This window comes from Heterodontus francisci, chromosome 6 (genome assembly GCF_036365525.1).
Source record: "Heterodontus francisci isolate sHetFra1 chromosome 6, sHetFra1.hap1, whole genome shotgun sequence".
NCBI lineage: Eukaryota > Metazoa > Chordata > Chondrichthyes > Heterodontiformes > Heterodontidae > Heterodontus > Heterodontus francisci.
The window spans coordinates 30522617-30541810 of NC_090376.1; the positions used below are offsets into that span (position 1 = coordinate 30522617).

The 19194-nt window shown below is 46.7% G+C and overlaps 1 protein-coding gene across 1 annotated transcript in view; it reads right to left on the minus strand.

Moving 5' to 3' along the window:
• gpr143 (G protein-coupled receptor 143) overlaps window positions 1-19194 on the minus strand; it is an 82042-nt gene that overhangs the window by 28034 nt on the left and 34814 nt on the right. Inside the window, exon 7 of the mRNA XM_068033406.1 lies at window positions 18493-18610. Coding sequence (XP_067889507.1) covers window positions 18493-18610 — 118 coding nt within the window. The remainder of the gene's footprint in view (window positions 1-18492; window positions 18611-19194) is intronic.

The window sequence follows — 19194 nt, forward strand, 5'->3', positions numbered from 1 at the left end:
TACTCGAGCCACAAGCAAATTGGCTTAGAGTAAATCAGATCAGACAGTTGAATGCGTAGCTCAAAAGATTAGTGCGGGAGAAATGGGTTTCAATTCACGGGACACTGTCACCAGAACTCGGGAAAGAGGAAGCTGTACCATTAGGACTGCCTTCACCTGAACAGCACTGGTGTCCTGGTGAATCGAACAATGAGGTCTGTAGAGCAAGCTTTAAACTAAATAATGTTGCGGGGAGGGGGGTGGGGGGAAAAGGGTTCAGGAGAGGAGATTTGAAAAGTTAAAGAGAATGGATAAAGTAATTGTGCAGGGTAACAATACAGGTAATGATAACCGCAGTGTGACAGAAAGGGACCGAGTGTACAAACATAAGGGTGTACCAGCAAATAAGGTCAGAGAAGGAAAAAAAATGGAAAAAAAAATAGAATTGAAATCAATAGCACAAATAGAAATAAATGAGTATGATATGATAGCCATTACTGAGATGTAATTACAAAGCGACCAAGGCTGGGAACTGAATATTCAAGGATATTTGACATTTCAGAAAGATAGGAAGAAAGGAAAAGGAGGTGGAGTAGCTCTATTAATAAAAGGATGAGATCAGTACGATAGTAAGAAATGATCTTGGCTTGGAAGATCAAGATGTAGTATCAACATGGGTGGGAAATAGCAAAGGAAAGAAGTCACTGGTGGGTGTATTTTATAAGCCCCCTAACAGTAGCATAACATAAGCCTCCCCGCGAGTGGCTCTCTAGCAGAGCAAGACTACACCTTCTTCTGGCAGGGCAGGGATCCTGAAGAACCAAGACAGCATGGAGTGGGCTTCGCCATCAGAAACTCCTTGCTCAGCATGATAGAGCCTCCCTCAAATGGCTCGGAACGCATACTGTCCATCCGACTGCTCACCACCTCTGGTCCAGTACACCTACTCAGCATCTATGCTCCAACACTCTGTTCCGCACCTGAAGCTGAAGACCAGTTCTATGAACAACTCCATAACATCATTAGCAGCATCCCCAACACCGAACACCTATTCCTGCTGGGGGACTTTAATGCCAGGGTTGGGGCCGACCATGACTCATGGCCCTCCTGCCTTGGGCGCTATGGCGTTGGAAGGATGAATGAGAACGGGCAGAGACTGCTTGAGTTGTGTACCTATCATAACCTCTGCATCACCAACTCGTTCTTTCACACTAAACCCTGTCACCAGGTTTCATGGAGGCACCCAAGATCACGTCGTTGGCACCAGCTAGACCTCATTGTCACAAGGCGAGCCGCCTTAAACAGTGTTCAAATCACACGCAGCTTCCACAGTGCGGACTGCGACACCGACCACTCCCTGGTGTGCAGCAAGGTTAGACTCAGACCAAAGAAGTTGCATCATTCCAAGCAGAAGGGCCACCCACGCATCAACACGAGCAGAATTTCTCACCCACAGCTGTTACAAAAATTTCTAAATTCACTTGTAACAGCCCTTCAAAACACTCCCACAGGGGATGCTGAGACCAAGTGGGCCCACATCAGAGACGCCATCTATGAGTCAGCTTTGACCACCTACGGCAAAAGTGCGAAGAGAAATGCAGACTGGTTTCAATCTCATAATGAAGAGCTGGAACCTGTCATAGCCGCTAAGCGCATTGCACTTTTGAACTACAAGAAAGCCCCCAGCGATTTAACATCCGCAGCACTTAAAGCAGCCAGAAGTACTGCACAAAGAACAGCTAGGCGTTGCGCAAACGACTACTGGCAACACCTATGCAGTCATATTCAGCTGGCCTCAGACACCGGAAACATCAGAGGAATGTATGATGGCATGAAGAGAGCTCTTGGGCCAACCATCAAGAAGATCACCCCCCTCAAATCTAAATCGGGGGACATAATCACTGACCAACGCAAACAGATGGACCGCTGGGTTGAGCACTACCTAGAACTGTACTCCAGGGAGAATGCTGTCACTGAGACTGCCCTCAATGCAGCCCAGCCTCTACCAGTCATGGATGAGCTGGACATACAGCCAACCAAATCGGAACTCAGTGATGCCATTGATTCCCTAGCCAGCGGAAAAGCCCCTGGGAAGGACAGCATTACCCCTGAAATAATCAAGAGTGCCAAGCCTGCTATACTCTCAGCACTACATGAACTGCTATGCCTGTGCTGGGACGAGGGAGCAGTACCCCAGGACATGCGCGATGCCAACATCATCACCCTCTATAAAAACAAAGGTGACCGCGGTGACTGCAACAACTACCGTGGAATCTCCCTGCTCAGCATAGTGGGGAAAGTCTTTGCTAGAGTCGCTCTGAACAGGCTCCAGAAGCTGGCCGAGCGCGTCTACCCTGAGGCACAGTGTGGCTTTCGTGCAGAGAGATCGACTATTGACATGCTGTTCTCCCTTCGTCAGATACAGGAGAAATGCCGTGAACAACAGATGCCCCTCTACATTGCTTTCATTGATCTCACCAAAGCCTTTGACCTCGTCAGCAGACGTGGTCTCTTCAGACTACTAGAAAAGATCGGATGTCCACCAAAGCTACTAAGTATCATCACCTCATTCCATGACAATATGAAAGGCACAATTCAACATGGTGGCTCCTCATCAGAGCCCTTTCCTATCCTGAGTGGTGTGAAACAGGGCTGTGTTCTCGCACCCACACTTTTTGGGATTTTCTTCTCCCTGCTGCTTTCACATGCGTTCAAATCCTCTGAAGAAGGAATTTTCCTCCACACAAGATCAGGGGGCAGGTTGTTCAACCTTGCCCGTCTAAGAGCGAAGTCCAAAGTACGGAAAGTCCTCATCAGAGAACTCCTCTTTGCTGACGATGCTGCTTTAACATCTCACACTGAAGAATGCCTGCAGAGTCTCATCGACAGGTTTGCGTCTGCCTGCAATGAATTTGGCCTAACCATCAGCCTCAAGAAAACGAACATCATGGGGCAGGATGTCAGAAATGCTCCATCCATCAATATTGGCGACCACGCTCTGGAAGTGGTTCAAGAGTTCACCTACCTAGGCTCAACTATCACCAGTAACCTGTCTCTAGATGCAGAAATCAACAAGCGCATGGGTAAGGCTTCCACTGCTATGTTCAGACTGGCCAAGAGAGTGTGGGAAAATGGCGCACTGACACGGAACACAAAAGTCCGAGTGTATCAGGCCTGTGTCCTCAGTACCTTGCTCTACGGCAGCGAGGCCTGGACAACGTATGCCAGCCAAGAGCGACGTCTCAATTCATTCCATCTTCGCTGCCTTCGGAGAATACTTGGCATCAGGTGGCAGGACTATATCTCCAACACAGAAGTCCTTGAAGCGGCCAACATCCCCAGCTTATACACACTACTGAGTCAGCGGCGCTTGAGATGGCTTGGCCATGTGAGCCGCATGGAAGATGGCAGGATCCCCAAAGACACATTGTACAGCGAGCTCGCCACTGGTATCAGACCCACCGGCCGTCCATGTCTCCGTTATAAAGACGTCTGCAAACGCGACATGAAATCGTGTGACATTGATCACAAGTCGTGGGAGTCAGTTGCCAGCATTCGCCAGAGCTGGCGGGCAGCCATAAAGACAGGGCTAAATTGTGGCGAGTCGAAGAGACTTAGTAGTTGGCAGGAAAAAAGACAGAGGCGCAAGGGGAGAGCCAACTGCGCAACAGCCCCAACAAACAAATTTCTCTGCAGCACCTGTGGAAGAGCCTGTCACTCCAGAATTGGCCTTTATAGCCACTCCAGGCGCTGCTTCACAAACCACTGACCACCTCCAGGCGCGTATCCATTGTCTCTCGAGATAAGGAGGCCCAAAAGAAAAAGAAAACAGTAGGTACACTGTAGGATGCACTATAACTCAAGAAATAATGGGGATTTGTACAAAAGGTACTGCAATAATTGTTGGTGATTTTAATCTTCATCTCGATTGGACAAATCAAATTGGAAAGGTAGCCAGGAAGATAAGTTCATAGAGTACATTTGGGACAGTTTCTTAGATCAATAATTTCTGGAATCAACCCAGGATCAGGCTATTTAAACCTGGTAATGTGTAATGAGAAAGGATTAATTAATGATCTCAGAGTAAAGGATTCTCTAGAGAAGAGTGATCATAACAAAATAGAATTTCACATTCAATTTGAGGGTGAGAAACTTGCGTCTGAAACTGGTGTCTTAAACTTAAATAAAGGCAATTACAAAGGTAGAGAGTTGGCTAAAATGGACTGGGAAAATAGGTTAAAAGGTAAGACCGTAGAGAAGCAGTGGCAGACATTTAAAGAGATATTTCATAACTCTCAAGATGCATTCCAATGAGAAAGACTATGAGAAAGATGCACCAACTATGGCTCACTAAGGAAGATAAGGATGGTATCAAATTGAAAGAAAAGGTATACAATGCTGTGAAGATTAGTGGCAAGCCACAAGATTGCTGGTTTCTAAAATTTTCCCAAAGGATGACTAAAAAAAAAGGGAGAAATTAGGAGTATGAGAGTAAACTAGCATGAAATGTAAAAACAGACAGTAAAAGTTTCTACAAGTATATTAAAAGGAAAAGTGGAGCTAAAGTATGTGTTGGTCCCTTAGAGGGTGAGACTGGGGAATTAATAATGGGAAACAATAAAATGGCAGAGACTTTGAACAAGTATTTTGTATCTGTCTTCACAGTAGAAGACACAAAAACACCCCAAGAATAACAGAAAATCAAGGGGTAAAGGGAGGGAGTAACTTAGAATAATCACTAATCACTGGAGAAAAAATACTGGGAAAACTAATGGGACGAAAGGCTGACAAGTCACCTGGACCTGATCGCCTGCATCCTAGGGTCATAAAAGAAATGGCTGCAGAGTTAGTCGATTCATTGGTTGTAATGTTCCAAAATTCCTTAGATTCTGGAAAGGTCACAGCAGATTGGAAAACCGCAAATGTAACGCCTCTATTTAAGAAAAGAGGGAAACAGAAAGCAGGAAACTATAGGCCAGTTAGCCTAACGTTTGTCCTTGGGGAAAATGCTAGAACCCATTACTAAGGAAGTAGTAGCAGAACATTTAGAAAATCATATTACATCAGACAGAGTCAACATGGTTTTATGAAAGGAAATAGAGGATTTAACAAGAAGGGTGGATAAAGTGAAACCAGTAGATATACTGTATTTGGATTAGAGCATGGCTACCTGACCCGAACCCGACTGGGCCCAACGACATGTGTCGGGTTCGGGTTGGGTCGAGTCGAGTCAGACACAGTGACAGCCAGGACACCAAGGCGGGAAACATGCATTTGGACTCCACACTAGTCTGCAGTGAGCGATTCCATCCAAGGTAGAACACAACCTCTTTAATATACTCAACTTTATTCCGGCGATTGGGTTGGGGAAAAAAACCAAAAGGACTCGGGCCGGGTTGGATGTGGTGCTGTCGGGCTCGGGTCGGGTTTCAATTGCACACTCGAGCAGGCCTTTAATTTGGATTTCCAAAAGGCATTCAATAACCAAAGTGATTCCTGACAACACAGAGCATGCGCAGAGCAATCCCGGACCTCATCAGTGTGTGCGAACATTTGCCAGCCTGCCCATATGAATGCGCACATGGCGTCACCATACAATGACGTCCTCACCCCTCAATAGCCGCCTCCATTCCCCCGAGCAGTACCCCGCATCAATCCCCACCTCGCCCGCTCGCTCCCCACTGCCTTTCCTCAGGCACTCGCTCCTGCCCTTGCCACTTACCCCACTCCCCCGGCCGCTTCTCTCACTCAGACACTCGCTCCTGTCCTCGCCGCTCCCACCCCTCCCCCACCGGCTGCTACCCATCGATCGCTACATCCCCCCCTCAGCCACTCGCTTGAGGCCTCACCGCTTTCCCCTCCCCCCTCAACCCCGACGTTCGCTTCCGGCTTCACTTCTCCCTCCTCCCCTCAGCCGATCGTTCTCCGATGTGCATCCAATGAAGTGGGGAACGATCCACCAAAGCGAAAGGCGGGGAGCAAGGGGTGACGGGGCATCGTGACAGTGACTGGCCAAGAGGAGGGAAGCAGCGCAGTCTGGAGCGAGTAGCCAGAGGGTTGGGGGGGTAAAAGAAGCAGGGAACGAGCAGCCAAGGTGGGGGGGAAAAGCGGCAAGGTCAGGAACAAGTGGCTAAGGGAAGACAGCAGCGAGCAGACAGGCGCGGTAGGGAGCAGTGAAGAGAAGTGCAATGGCAAGATGGAATGGGGTATTGTTGGGGGTGGGATGGAGGCGGCGATCGCACCCATTGAGGGGATTTGGGTTTAATTTGTTTTTGTAATAAATTGAGCTGCGGCATCTTTATTACTGGCAGCTGCTTGAGATGTCACAGTGACATTTCAGCGGATGAGGCTGTTTTTGTACATGTGCTAGTACTGCGCCATCTAGTGGTTGCATTGTTAGCAAGCGCAGCCTTCAATAAAGGTGCCAAGTAAAAGGTTATTACACAACAGCTCATGGTATTGGGGGTAATATATTACCATGGATAGAGGATTGTCTAACAGGAAGCAGAGATTCAGGATAAATGGGGCATTTTCAGGTAGGCAACTGTAACTAGTGGAGTCCACAGGACTCAGTTCTGGGGCCTCAACTATTTACAATCCAGATTAATGATTTGGAAGAAGGGACTGAGCGCATTGTATCCAAATTTGCTGACAAAACAAAAGGTAGGTAGGAAAGCAAGTCATGAGGCAGACAGAGTCTGCAAAGGGATATAGATAAGTTAAGTGAGTGGGCAAAAATTTGGTAAATGGGAGTATAAATTGGGAAAATATGAGGTTGTCCACTTTGGCAGAAGGAATGGAAATGCAGAATATTTTTTAAATGGAGGGAGACTGCAGAATGCTGCGGTACAGAGGGATTTGCGTGTCCTTGTATATGAATCACAAAATGTTAGCTTGCAGTGACAGCAAGTAATTAGGAAAGCAAATGGAATGTTGGGCTTTATTGCATAGGGGATGCAGAATAAAAGTAGCAAAGTCTTGCTACAACTGTACAGGGCATTAGTGAGAACACACCTAGAGTACTGTGTACAGTTTTGGTCTCCTTATTTAAGGAAGGATATACTTGCATTGGAAGCAGTTCAGAGAAGGTCCACCAGGCTGATTCTGGGATGAAGGGGTTGTCTTATGAGGAAAGGTTGAGCAGGTTGGGCCGATACTCATTGGAGTTTAGAAGAATGATGTTATAAGATTCTCAGGGGGCTTGACAGGGTAACTGCTGTTTTCCCTCATGGGGGAACCTAGAATTAGAGGGCAGTCTCCCATTTAAGAGAGAGTTGAGGAGGAATTTCTTCTTTGAAGATCAAGAATCTTTGGAATTCTCCACCCCAGAGAAAGCAGTGGAGGCTGGGTCATTGAATATATTCAAGGCTCAGTTGGATTTTTGATCTACAAGGGAATCAAGGGTTATGGTGGGGCAGGCAGGAAAGTGGAGTTAAGGCCACAAATCAGATCAGCTGTGATATTATTGAATGGTGGAGCAGGCTCGAGGAGCTGAATGGCCTACACCTACTCCCATTTCTTACTTCTTATGATCTTATGGGAGGGCTGCAGTCTACTTTCCCATTCATCATTAGAATAGATAGGTGCTTGATGGCCAGCATGGACACGATGGGCCGAAGGGCCTGTTTCTGTGCTGTATAACTCTATGACTTTATCATGGTCCTCCTCAGTTTCCTCCTTCTCATCAATATCATAGTTGATAAGGAGATAGCTGAATCGGTTTTGTTTCTCAGCATCTTTTTGCGTGGCGAATCTGTAAGGAAGGAGGGGAAAGCCAAGAGTCGACGAGCATTGCCCCATTGCGATTAAAGAGGCGGAGATGAAACTTCTGTCTGTGTAGTGACGAATGGCAGGGCAAAGTGCAGGTGTTCAGTCACTAACCAATGCTGGCAATATGCTGCCAACCTCACCATCTTCCAGAAGAGCCGCCCCAGTAGCTCTATTGTTTTCTCCTTATACAGCATCATTTGATTTAAAGTATGGATGTCCTCTATAAGGTGGTCTGCCTCTCACAGGCATTGTGCTCCAATTTCTGCTGCAAAAGTGAATAAGGGGAACACTAACAGTTAAGGAACGTGCCATGTGGCCCAAGAGAGCTAAAGAGATGTGCTGGCATCAAACTGTTAAAGTGGAAGAAGTGGGTTTTCGGTTTGTGCACATTGTTAGTTGTTGTTAATGCTGCTGTACAACCATAGTGCAAGATTCCAAGTTTGAGCCACCTTCACCAGATTATATTGGAGAAGGGCTAGTTACACTGGTGCTTCTTTTAGGTGAACAGTGTGCTGGTGCCCAGGGAGTATGTCCTGTGTGTTGTCCTGCTTGGAGATGGACTAAAAGGCAGGCAAATGGAGTTCAGATGCAGATCAGTCATAGTCTAACTGAATGCAGAGTAGGGTCAAGAGGCTGAATGGCCTCCTCCTGTTCCTATGCCTTACTGAGGTCATTCAACTCCTTGTCACATTGGTCTGCAGACTCAGAACACAATGAGAGTGCAGCCCCCACACAAGCGAAATTCTTGGAAGGTTTGCCAATACAGACCACCTGGAAACTCATCAGCTCTACTTCCACTAGGAGGGCTCGGAGGTCTGAATCCGTTAAAGCTCAGTGTCCTTCTATGCCTGGGTTTCTTGCCCTGCTGCCTTGTTTGGCTACTCGTTCCAGTGTTCGCATCTGGAAAAGTTAGAGAAACAGATGGACAAGACAAGCAGTGAAGTTCATTGAGAGTCGAGTGAGTGAGTGAGTGAGTGAGCCAAACATCGTTCCCTCCTTAGCTGGTTATCCCCCAGTCTGCTGCTGAAGAGTTCAGCTCAAACTTTCTTCTTAAAACAGTGTATTGCAATTTCCATACACCCCAGCAGATTGCACCAGTTTTCCACAAGATTTACACCAATCACTACTCGAATGGAAATGCAAATGAGCTGAGCTAGGAAACAATTGTGCAAATACTTTTTTCTGACCACTTGCAGGCACAAGTCAGTTTTCACTGGCATTAAAGGAAATTCATCAAGATGTTGAGAGAAGATATCTCCAAGTTTTCCTTTTAAACTTAAAGGAACATGTTGTATTTCCTGTCTCCAACATATGCCAGTAGTTTCTGTGGAAGGTTTTCCCAATTATCTGCCATAACTTTGGCAAAAGATGGACAGATAGCTTGGAGAAACAACGGGTACGGTCATTTAGCCCATTTTCCTGGGCATTACTCCAAACTCCAACCAAAATTATGGAAGCAGATCTGGGAGCTCCTGCAGAAATTTGACTCCATAGCACCATACACGAGGACAAACTGGTATTTCAGCAAACCGTAGCTAAGTTACTGTTAGCCTCATTCATGAACGCAGCCAAAGATGCCTCAAGTCCACCCCCTGGTGTCAGGTGTACATAAATGCTCCAAATGCAAATCTGGAACAATGCAGGAGATAACAATTTCAGTCAAAAATTGCTGTTTGCCCTGATGCCACGGATCCTAGATTCTGTGCATGAATTACGCTGTTCTCCACTCAATTTTTTCTAAGTATTTTTATGTGACACTTAAAAGCCAACATTTCTTTACAATAGTTTTATTGTAAGAAATAAACACGAGTTAGAGTACTGTAGGATAATAAATGATATGATGACTGATTAGCAAGCAAATGATGCAGAAATTAGATTAGATTTTCACATACTGCAGTTATCATAGTATTCATTATGCTGCTCTATTTATGTTCAGCGTAGCCACACAATACTGACAACAAAATTCAGCTCCAATGCTGCAGGTTTCAAGGCTAGGGGAACACGGAGGGGCTGAAAATTGCGGCCAGTCTGCTTCTGATCACTTCCAGCGGTGACTGCACCAATCGCCATCTAAGGAAGAGCAATAGCGTGGTCGGGCTGTGCACGCATCGGTAGCACACACAGTGAGAAGATCATGGCATCAGTGTCTAAACGCTGATTCGGCAACCAACCTGCCAATTTGGACCCCGCAGGCCACGATAATGAACTCTCAAACACTCCCAGCTGAACATTCATTGTCCTGGATAAGACACCCCCCACCATTATTGCTATGTAAAGGCATCAGCATGGGGCTTTCAGGTGAGATGCGTTTGACTTTCTTTTGCTGCTGTAGAGTTCATGAAAGTATCATTTACTATATTGGAGGAGGAGATCATACAGGTTCTTTGACTTAGAAGGGAGAGGAGTTGGACCTTTGCAAGGAGTGGAGTAGATCTTGAAGATCTCCAAGCAGAAAGTTGCTCTCAGTCATTGTGGTAATGGTTGTAGTCCCTCTTAGGCTGCATCAAGACAAGGAGACGGAGCACAAACAGCAGAAAGGGGAAACTGCACAGAGGGAGAAGGAAGAGGGCTCTCATTAGAAAGCTGTACCCACTGTGGGTAATTAGAGAGCGCTTCCCAGGCAGGAGCAGAGTCTGAGGCAGCTACGATTCACTAAGGAGGTGGTGTCTGAACTCCAATAGGACCTGCAGCTGCAGAGCAGGGCAAGGACACACTGCCAGTGGCCACCAAATCACTGACACCCTCAAATTCTATGCTTCAGAATTCTTCCAGACTGGAGCTGGCAACATCGTCAATGTCTCTCAGTTCACTGTGCATCGCTGCATCAGGGAGGTCACAAAAGCCCTGTACACAAGGAGATGGGGCTTCAATGGCTTCCCTTTAAGCAGAGAGAAGCAGGAAGAGCTGGTATGTGGCTCTGCCAGGACAGCATGTTTCCGCATGCTGCAGGGAGCCATTAACTGCACGCATGCGGCTCTGTGGACACGCATCTCAACAGGGAGATGTACTTCAATCGCAAAGGGTTCCACTCCCGTAACGTATGGTTGGCGTACAACCATGCACAGAGCATCATGTTTGTGAATGCCCGCTATCCTGGCAGCTGCCACAATGCTTTTATCCTTCACCAGTCAGCCATTCCTGCCATCAAGGTGAATGCTTGGTGACGAGTGCTACCCACTCAAATTGTCGCTCATTACTCCCCTTGGCCACCCAAACACACATGGACAACACTGGTACGAAAACCACCCAGGAACATCATTGAGAAAACCATCAACATGCTCAGACCACGGTTCCATTGCCTGGACCGCTAACGGGAGCCCTCCAACACTCGACACAGCGCATCTCCAAATTCACAGTGTTTTATGGCGTTCTACACAGCCTGGCAGTCAGGAGGCCGGAGGCCGCAGGCCTTGAGCAAGGACAGTGAGGCTAAACCCAGGACGACATCACTCCAGATGAAATGCCTGTGAGTGGCTCATTAGACCCTAGTTCCCCAAAAATTCCACAATTCCCCACCTTTCCATCCCTCTGTTATCGACCATCAAGGCAGCACCTGACCGAATGTGGCATCAAGGAGCCCGGGCAAAACATTCAATAGCATTACGATCGCTGGATCCCGCACGATCATCCTGGGGGTTACCATTGACCAGAAACTGAACTGGAGTAGCCATATAAATACATGGCTACAGGAGCAGGTCAGAGGCTAGGAATCCTGTGGTGAGTAACTCACCTCCTGACTCCCCAAAGCCTGTCCACAATCTACAAGGCACAAGTCAGGAGTGTGATTGAATACTGTCCACTTGCCTGGATGGGTACAGCTCCAACACTCAAGAAGCTCGACACCATCCAAGACAAAGCAGCTCGCTTGATTGGCACCCCATGCACCACCTTCAACATTCACTCCCTCCACCTCTGACGCAGAGCGGCAGCAGCGTGTACCATTTACAAGATGCACTGCAGCAACTCATCAAGGCTCCTTCGACAGCACCTTCCAAACCTGCAACCTCTAGCACCTAGAAGGACAAGGACAGCAGATACATGGGAACACCACCACCTGCAAGTTCCCCTCCAAGTCACACACCATCCTGACTTGGAACTATAATCGCCATTTCTTCACTGTCAATGGATCAAAATCCTGGAACTTCCTTTCTAACAGTCTACCTGACATGAACTGCAGCGGTTCAAGAAGATGGCTCACCACCACCTTCTTGAGGGCAATTAGGGATGGGCAAGAAATGCTGCCCAGCCAGCGACATCCACATCTTGTGAATGAATTTTTTTTTTTTATAAAAGTGTCCCCTTGGCCAAAATCCTGCAAAATCTTGAAATAAAAGACACAAAAAAAACTATTCCATAACAACTTATAATAACTTTATCCAACACTTCCAATAATACATGCAAAACTGAACAATTCCTGAGTGTCTGCCTTGAGGGTGCCTTTGCCTGTCCTAGTGCTCCTACGCAGTGCTACCCCAGTGGCTTCAGCATGGCTGGCGGAAGGTAGCTGACTTTCAGTGGGGGAGCCTTGCAGTACACCCTCAAGCAGCTCTGGGCCTCGAGGGTTCGGCTTCAGACTGCACAACCACCACGTGAGTGGCAGCAGTCTGAGCTGGCTGGCTGGCTGAAAGGCAACAGTAGGGGCACTGGTGTAGTGGCAGTGGAGAGAGGACACTAGGTTCATGCATCATGGAGTGACTAACACTCTCCCAGGGCAGCACCTCAACAATACTAGTAATCTGTTGGAGGACAGATTGCTTGATTGCGGAGAGACCCTGCAAGCCATGAGCATCAAGCTAGGCTGGCATGGCAATAATCAGAGATTTCATGACCTCAGTCTGAGCTTCTACTGCAGCACCCAGATATTTTTTTTATTCATTCATGGGATGTGGGCGTCGCTGGCCAGGCCAGCATTTATTGCCCATCCCTAATTGTCCTTGGGAAGGTGGCGGTGAGCTGACTTCTTGAACCGCTGCAGTCCATTTCGGGTAGGTATACCCACAGTGCTGTTAGGAAGGGAGATCCAGGATTTTGACCCAGCGACAGCGAAGGAACGGCGATATAGTTCCAAGTCAGGATGGTGTGTGACTGGGAGGGGAACTTGCAGGTGGTGGTGTTCCCATGTATTTGCTGCCCTTGTCCTTCGAGGTGGTAGAGGTCGCGGGTTTGGAAGGTGCTGTCTAAGGAGCCTTGGTGCATTGCTGCAGTGCATCTTGTAAATGGTACACACTGCTGCTGCTCTGCGTCAGAGGTGGAGGGAGTGAATGTTGAAGGTGGTGCATGGGGTGCCAATCAAGCCAGCTGCTTTGTCTTGGATGGTGTCGAGCTTCTTGAGTGTTGTTGGAGCTGCACCCATCCAGGCAAGTGGGGAGTATTCCATCTCACTCCTGACTTGTGTCTTGTAGATGGTGGACAGGCTTTGGGGAGTCGGGAGGCGAGTTACTCGCCTCAGGATCCCTAGCCTCTGACCTGCTCTTGTAGCCACGGTATTTATATGGCTACTCCAGTTTAGTTTCTGGTCAACGGTAGCCCCTAGGATGTTGATAGTGGGGGATTCAGCGATGGTAATGCTGTTGAATGTAAAGGGGAGATGGTTAGATTCTCTCTTGTTGGAGATGGTCATTGCCTGGCACTTGCGTGGCGCGATTGTTACTTGCCACTTATCAGCCCAAGCCTGGATATTGTCCAGGTCTTGCTGCATTTCTACACGGACTGCTTCAGTATCTGAGGAGTCACGAATGGTGCTGAACATTGTGCAATCATCAGCGAACATCCCCACTTCTGACCTTATGATTGAAGGAAGGTCATTGATGAAGCAGCTGAAGATGGTTGGGCCTAGGACACTACCCTGAGGAACTCCTGCAGTGATGTCATGGAGCTCAGATGATTGACCTCCAACAACCACAACCATCTTCCTTTGTGCTAGGTATGACTCCAGCCAGCAGAGGGTTTTCCCCCTTATTCCCATTGACCTCAGTTTTGCTAGGGCTCCTTGATGCCATACTCGGTCAAATACTGCCTTGATGTCAAAGGCAGTCACTCTCACCTCACCTCTCGAGTTCGGCCCTTTTGTCCATGTTTGAACCAAGGCTGTAATGAGGTCAGGAGCTGAGTGGCCCTGGCGGAACCCAAACTGAGCGTCACTGAGCAGGTTATTGCTATGCAAGTGCCGCTTGATGGCACTGTTGATGCCACCTTCCATCACTTTACTGATGATAGAGAGTAGGCTGATGGGGCGGTGATTGACCGATTGGATTTGTCGGTAATTGGCCGGGTTGGATTAGGTAGATTCTGCCTGTGCTGAGAGATCAGCCATCAGAGGCTGAATCCTGACTGGGTCCACCACTGCTGTGATGGAATTGGCCGCCACTTCCACCCTGGAAAGGATGGATTCCAAGCTCTACATGACGTCCTGTGTCAAGTTATATCCGGACTCCTCCGTACTCTTTGACCGTGACAACAGTCTCTGTGGCAGGCCAGCCAATGCACCAAGCATCTGTGTGTGCATGCCCATCCCATCAAAATCCTCATCCAAGTGCTCTGCAGCAGAACTCATCTGCAACCTCACCCTCCGGGAAGCTGAAACACGCGCTATCCTTTCTGCCACACCCTCCCCCCCCCCCCCCCCCACTGGCCTTACTTAAGCCCACTCATGCCCAACAACTCACTACATACTGACCCTGCCTCCATATTACCTTCTAAGGTATGTGCAGTGCCAGTATCTGAGCTGCTAGCTGCCAGTGTCAGATCAAGTGATGGTACTTCATCAGACATCCGTTCGTGTTTTTGCCCTTCACTGTCAGGCTGCACTTGCTGGCCATGCCGCAGGTCTCGGATATCTGAAAGCATAAATGCAGAAGTGGAGGGTTGAGATGAGGGAAATGGGTGGGGGTTTGAGTGGAAACCAAGAGGTCCATGGTCACACTATCTGTAGCTTGTGCTTCACACCAGATTGCACGATGTGGGTAAACTGGGATTTCAGAAGGTGCATAAGAAACAAACATAGATCATCCTGAATGTAACTGGCACTACCGAAATCAACAGTCTCAGTGACTGCCGCACCAACAATTCAGAGCAGCATCTCCTCCAAGGGGCTCAGGAGTTGTAGCTGTGCCTATCCTCTGCTGCTCCCTCCAGTTATGTGCCACCTTGTCTTGCAAGGGAGAGGAAAGAGTGTCGGCGAGTGTACTGCCATATGCTTGGGTGGTATGCCTGTCAGAGCTGAATAGCTGGAAGTATGTGGAGGCTGATGTGAGGATTGTAGCAGTGGTAACTGTGAGGATGAGGTGGAGAATATGAATGTTAGGAGTGAGATTGCTGGTGGGTGAGCAATGGGGGTGTGGTGCAATGAGTGGCATTTGATGTTGATGGTATAGTGGGTATGAGATGTCATTTGAAGATACATTCACTGACCTCACACAACCATTCAAGGTCACTGAACTGCAGCCAGGTTTTCGGGGCCAGACTCCTTGAATTCATCCCCATGGCTACCGGCTCCTATTGTGTACAGTATTGGTCTCCTTATTTAAAGGAAGGATGTAAATGAGTTGGAAGCAGTTCAGAAAAGGTTTACTAGACTAATACCTGGAATGGACGGGTTGTCTTATGGACGAATGGTTAGACAGGCTAGGCTGGATTTTAAGAGAGTAAGAGGCGATTTGATTGAAACATATAAGATGCTGAGAGGTCTTGACAGGGTGGATGCGGAAAGGATGTTTCCTCTTGTGGGAGAATCTAGGGGTTATTACTTAAAAATAAGGGGTCACCCATTTAAGACAGAGATGAGGAGAAATTCTTTTCTCTGAGCGTCGTAAATCTTTGGAACTCTTTTGCTCAAAAGGCGCTGGAAACAGAGTCTTTGAATATTTTTAAGGCAGAGGTAGATAGATTCTTGATAAGCAAAGGGGGTGAAAAGTTATTGGGGGGTAGACAGGAACGTGGAGTCAAGGTTACAATCAAATCATCCATGATCCTGTTGAAAGGTGGAGCAGGCTCGAGTGGCCTGCTCCTGCTTCATATGTTTGTATGCATTCCCTTCGCAGTGCAAATCTGGAGGGCCTCCTGCTTTCCACCTCCTGGACCGGAGAACCTGGGAGCCTTCCCTCCGGCCTGCTGCTCCATTGCTCCTCTTTCTTCCTTCGGAGAAATACTTAGACTCAGTTACAACACCTGCTGCAGCCAAAATGCACCTTCCATTTAAGAGGTGCAGGCCGGCTTTAAGAAGGGCAGGCTGGCTTTAATTGGTGCTAGCCTCGCATACGCCTGGGCCCCCTGCTGAGCGTGCAGCCAATCAGCAGCATGCTTAGCACTGGACCACATGCCATAATCACAGAGATGGGCAGACAGCACAAAGTTTGCATTCTCCCTGGATTGCTTTGATCGGGTGTAGGATAATCGGGTATCATGATCCCTGTGCCCATTATCCAGCCGCAAAGAATTTTTAACTCCGTCTCTTCCTGTGCTGGAACAGTGGACTGAGGAGTGTGCAAGGTAATTTATGGACAAGTCTTTCACTCAGCAAACCAAGTTTCAGTTCCTGCCTATCCGCAATTCCCCTCCTACCCCACATACTGGATGCACATATATGGAGGAAATCATTATACCAGTTTCTTATTGCTTTCTATCTGTAGATAATGACTCCATACTCATTATTCCAGATTAGGAGGAGCAAACACATAAAATGAAGTCACTACAAAAAGACAGTTGTCAAAAATACAAAATGTACACAACAGTTTTGCCTGTCTGTCACTGGCCAATTCAACTCTGGGCCCCTGCTCATTGTTGAGCAAGTTGATTTGTGTCACGATGTTGCTACCCAGGTATCAAACTTTCAGTGCGCTGCCATGAATTCCAGCAACCTTTCAGTACATTGCCAAATGGTCTTTCCCACCCGCCAACGGCACCAACCCCCCTCCCACCCCCCACACCATGTCTGAAACTAGAATGCGACGATCAGCATGCCATTCAACAACAGACCCAGATACTGCCTTCACCCAATATCCATGCATGCAGAAAGATCATTGGCTGGTTTCCTCTCCCTAGCTCAGAGGTGCTCATGTCAAGTATCCAACTCCACGCCTCAGCACAAACCAAACTGGAACACTTTTATCCCACCAATATGAATTTTAACTTAATTTTAAAAGCAACCACATTTCTTCCTTCAAGATTACAATGTTTTCTAGGCTTCACCATCTCCTATTGGTAATACAGTGGCATATTAAAATGTTTGCCTTTAGCTTCCTCAGAGTATATAATATATTACACGTTTTGTAAGGTGTTGAGTACTAACATCAATAATCATGTTGGGTGTACTTGGCAAAAATGCCTTCAACTGACTCAACAGACCTATGGTTTACATCGCCATAGATCTACAAGCAGATACTCATGGCCTGAGTCTATCAAACTGTAATTAGCCATTTGAATAACTGGTCTCTGACATTGCATTTGATTCACTATACTCTATAATCAGCTTTTCATAAGTGAGTATGAATTATGAATTCATGGCAGGATAATTAGTCTGTACTCAATGATTCACTTTTTTTTTTAAATACGGCCTGTATTTGCTCTGATGTCTCCATGCTTGTTAATGTGCAATAAACATACAGAATCACAGAATTGTCACAGTGTAGAAGAGGCCATTCGGCCCATCATGTCCGCACCGGCTCTCCAAAACAGCATTTCACTCAGTTCCATTCCATCGCCTCCTCCCCCTCATCCTGCACATTTTTCCTTTTCATACAACAGTCTAATTCCCTTTTGAATGCTTCAATTGAACCTGCCTCCACCACACTCTCAGGCAGCACACTGCAGACCTCAACCGCTCGCTGCGTGAAGAAGTTTTTCCTCATGTTACTTTTGCTTCTCTATTCATTCCTTTAAATCTGTGCCCTCTCGTTCTTGATCCTTTCACGAGTAGGAACAGTTTCTCTCTGTCTACTCTGTCCAGACCCCTCATGATTTTGAATATCTCCATCAAATCACCTCTCAGCCTTCACTTCTCCAAGGAAAACAGTCCTAATTTCTCCAATCTATCTTCATAACTGAAGTTCCTCATCCCTGGAACCATTCTCGTGAATCTTTTTTGTACTCTCTCAAATGCCCTCATGTCTTTCCTAAAGTGCAGTGCCCAGAACTGGGCGCAATACTCCAGCTGAAGCCGAACTAGTGACTTATACAAGTTCAACATAACTTTCTTGCTCTTGTACTCTGTGTTCCTATTAATAAAGCCCAGGATACTGTATGCTTTATTAACCACTCTCAGCCTGTCCTGCCACCTTTAATGACTTATGTACATATATACCCAGGTCCCTCTGCTCCTGCACCCCCTTTAAATGTACCCTTGAACAGGGGCCCGTTTGATGCCGGCCCAGATTCACATGCAAGTAGCAGTGCAGAGCCTTGGGATGCTTTACTGTGTTAAAGGTGCTATATAAAAGGCAAGTGCTTGAAAAGTTCCTTGTTTTCTAGAGAAACATATTAAACCAAACAAATATTCAGTTCATCCTTCTCCACAAAAGGAAAGGCACATTGTTTTCATGCACAAGATAAGGTAATTAGCAGAGCAGATTCCTAAAGCATACCTTGACAAGCTCAGTTCATAGTACTTTTCCATTGACAAAGATGGAACCAACAGCAGAATGTCTTCTGACATTAACTTTAGCCTTTTATACTTATTAAGCATGCATGCTCCATTAAGGCAGGTTTCAGTTCTAGGATACCAGAGCAATCTGTACAATCCTACTTTACCATTGTAAACCAAGTGATCAGAGCCGCATTCTTGACATTCTTCAGCAGGTCTCCATTCATATCTGGCTGTAGTTCAAGGTAGAATAAAAGACTCTCATTGATGATATTTGGCAGCCAGCTGTGAAAAAAGGAAAGACAAGTCTATAATTTCAGAAGCATGGCACTGGAAGAAAGCAAAAAATCAAGAATTTGCATTTATGTAGTGCCTCATCATATCTCTCATGAATAACACACAATAAGTTATTTTGAAGTGCAGTGACTAAATGTGTTCAAGCATTTTGCTCACAGCAGAATCCAACAGTAATGCCAACCCCACTGTCTCATAAATCAGGATACAAACTCCTTAAATCAAGAGATTTGGTATAAAAATCATGATTTTTTTTTCCAAACATAAACCCAAATAGATTGTTACAGTTGGTTTTATAAACCACATTAGTGGCTTACTTAATCTCGAACAGGTCAAAGTTCTTTACAAAAAACAGGTAGCTTTTTTAAAAATTATCAGTTGTGCCTTCTAAGGCAAAGGGTCATGTTTACCAGCCTTTCTCTGGTTTGTGGAATTGGTGAATGAGGCAGATTCAGTGGGGATATTCTATTTTGATTGACAAATTCTGTAGCCAAAAACTTCCTAAAATTGCTATAGCTAACTACCATTAATTTATACAAAGCAGGAGGCATGTCTTTTTCCCCCTTTCTTCTTCT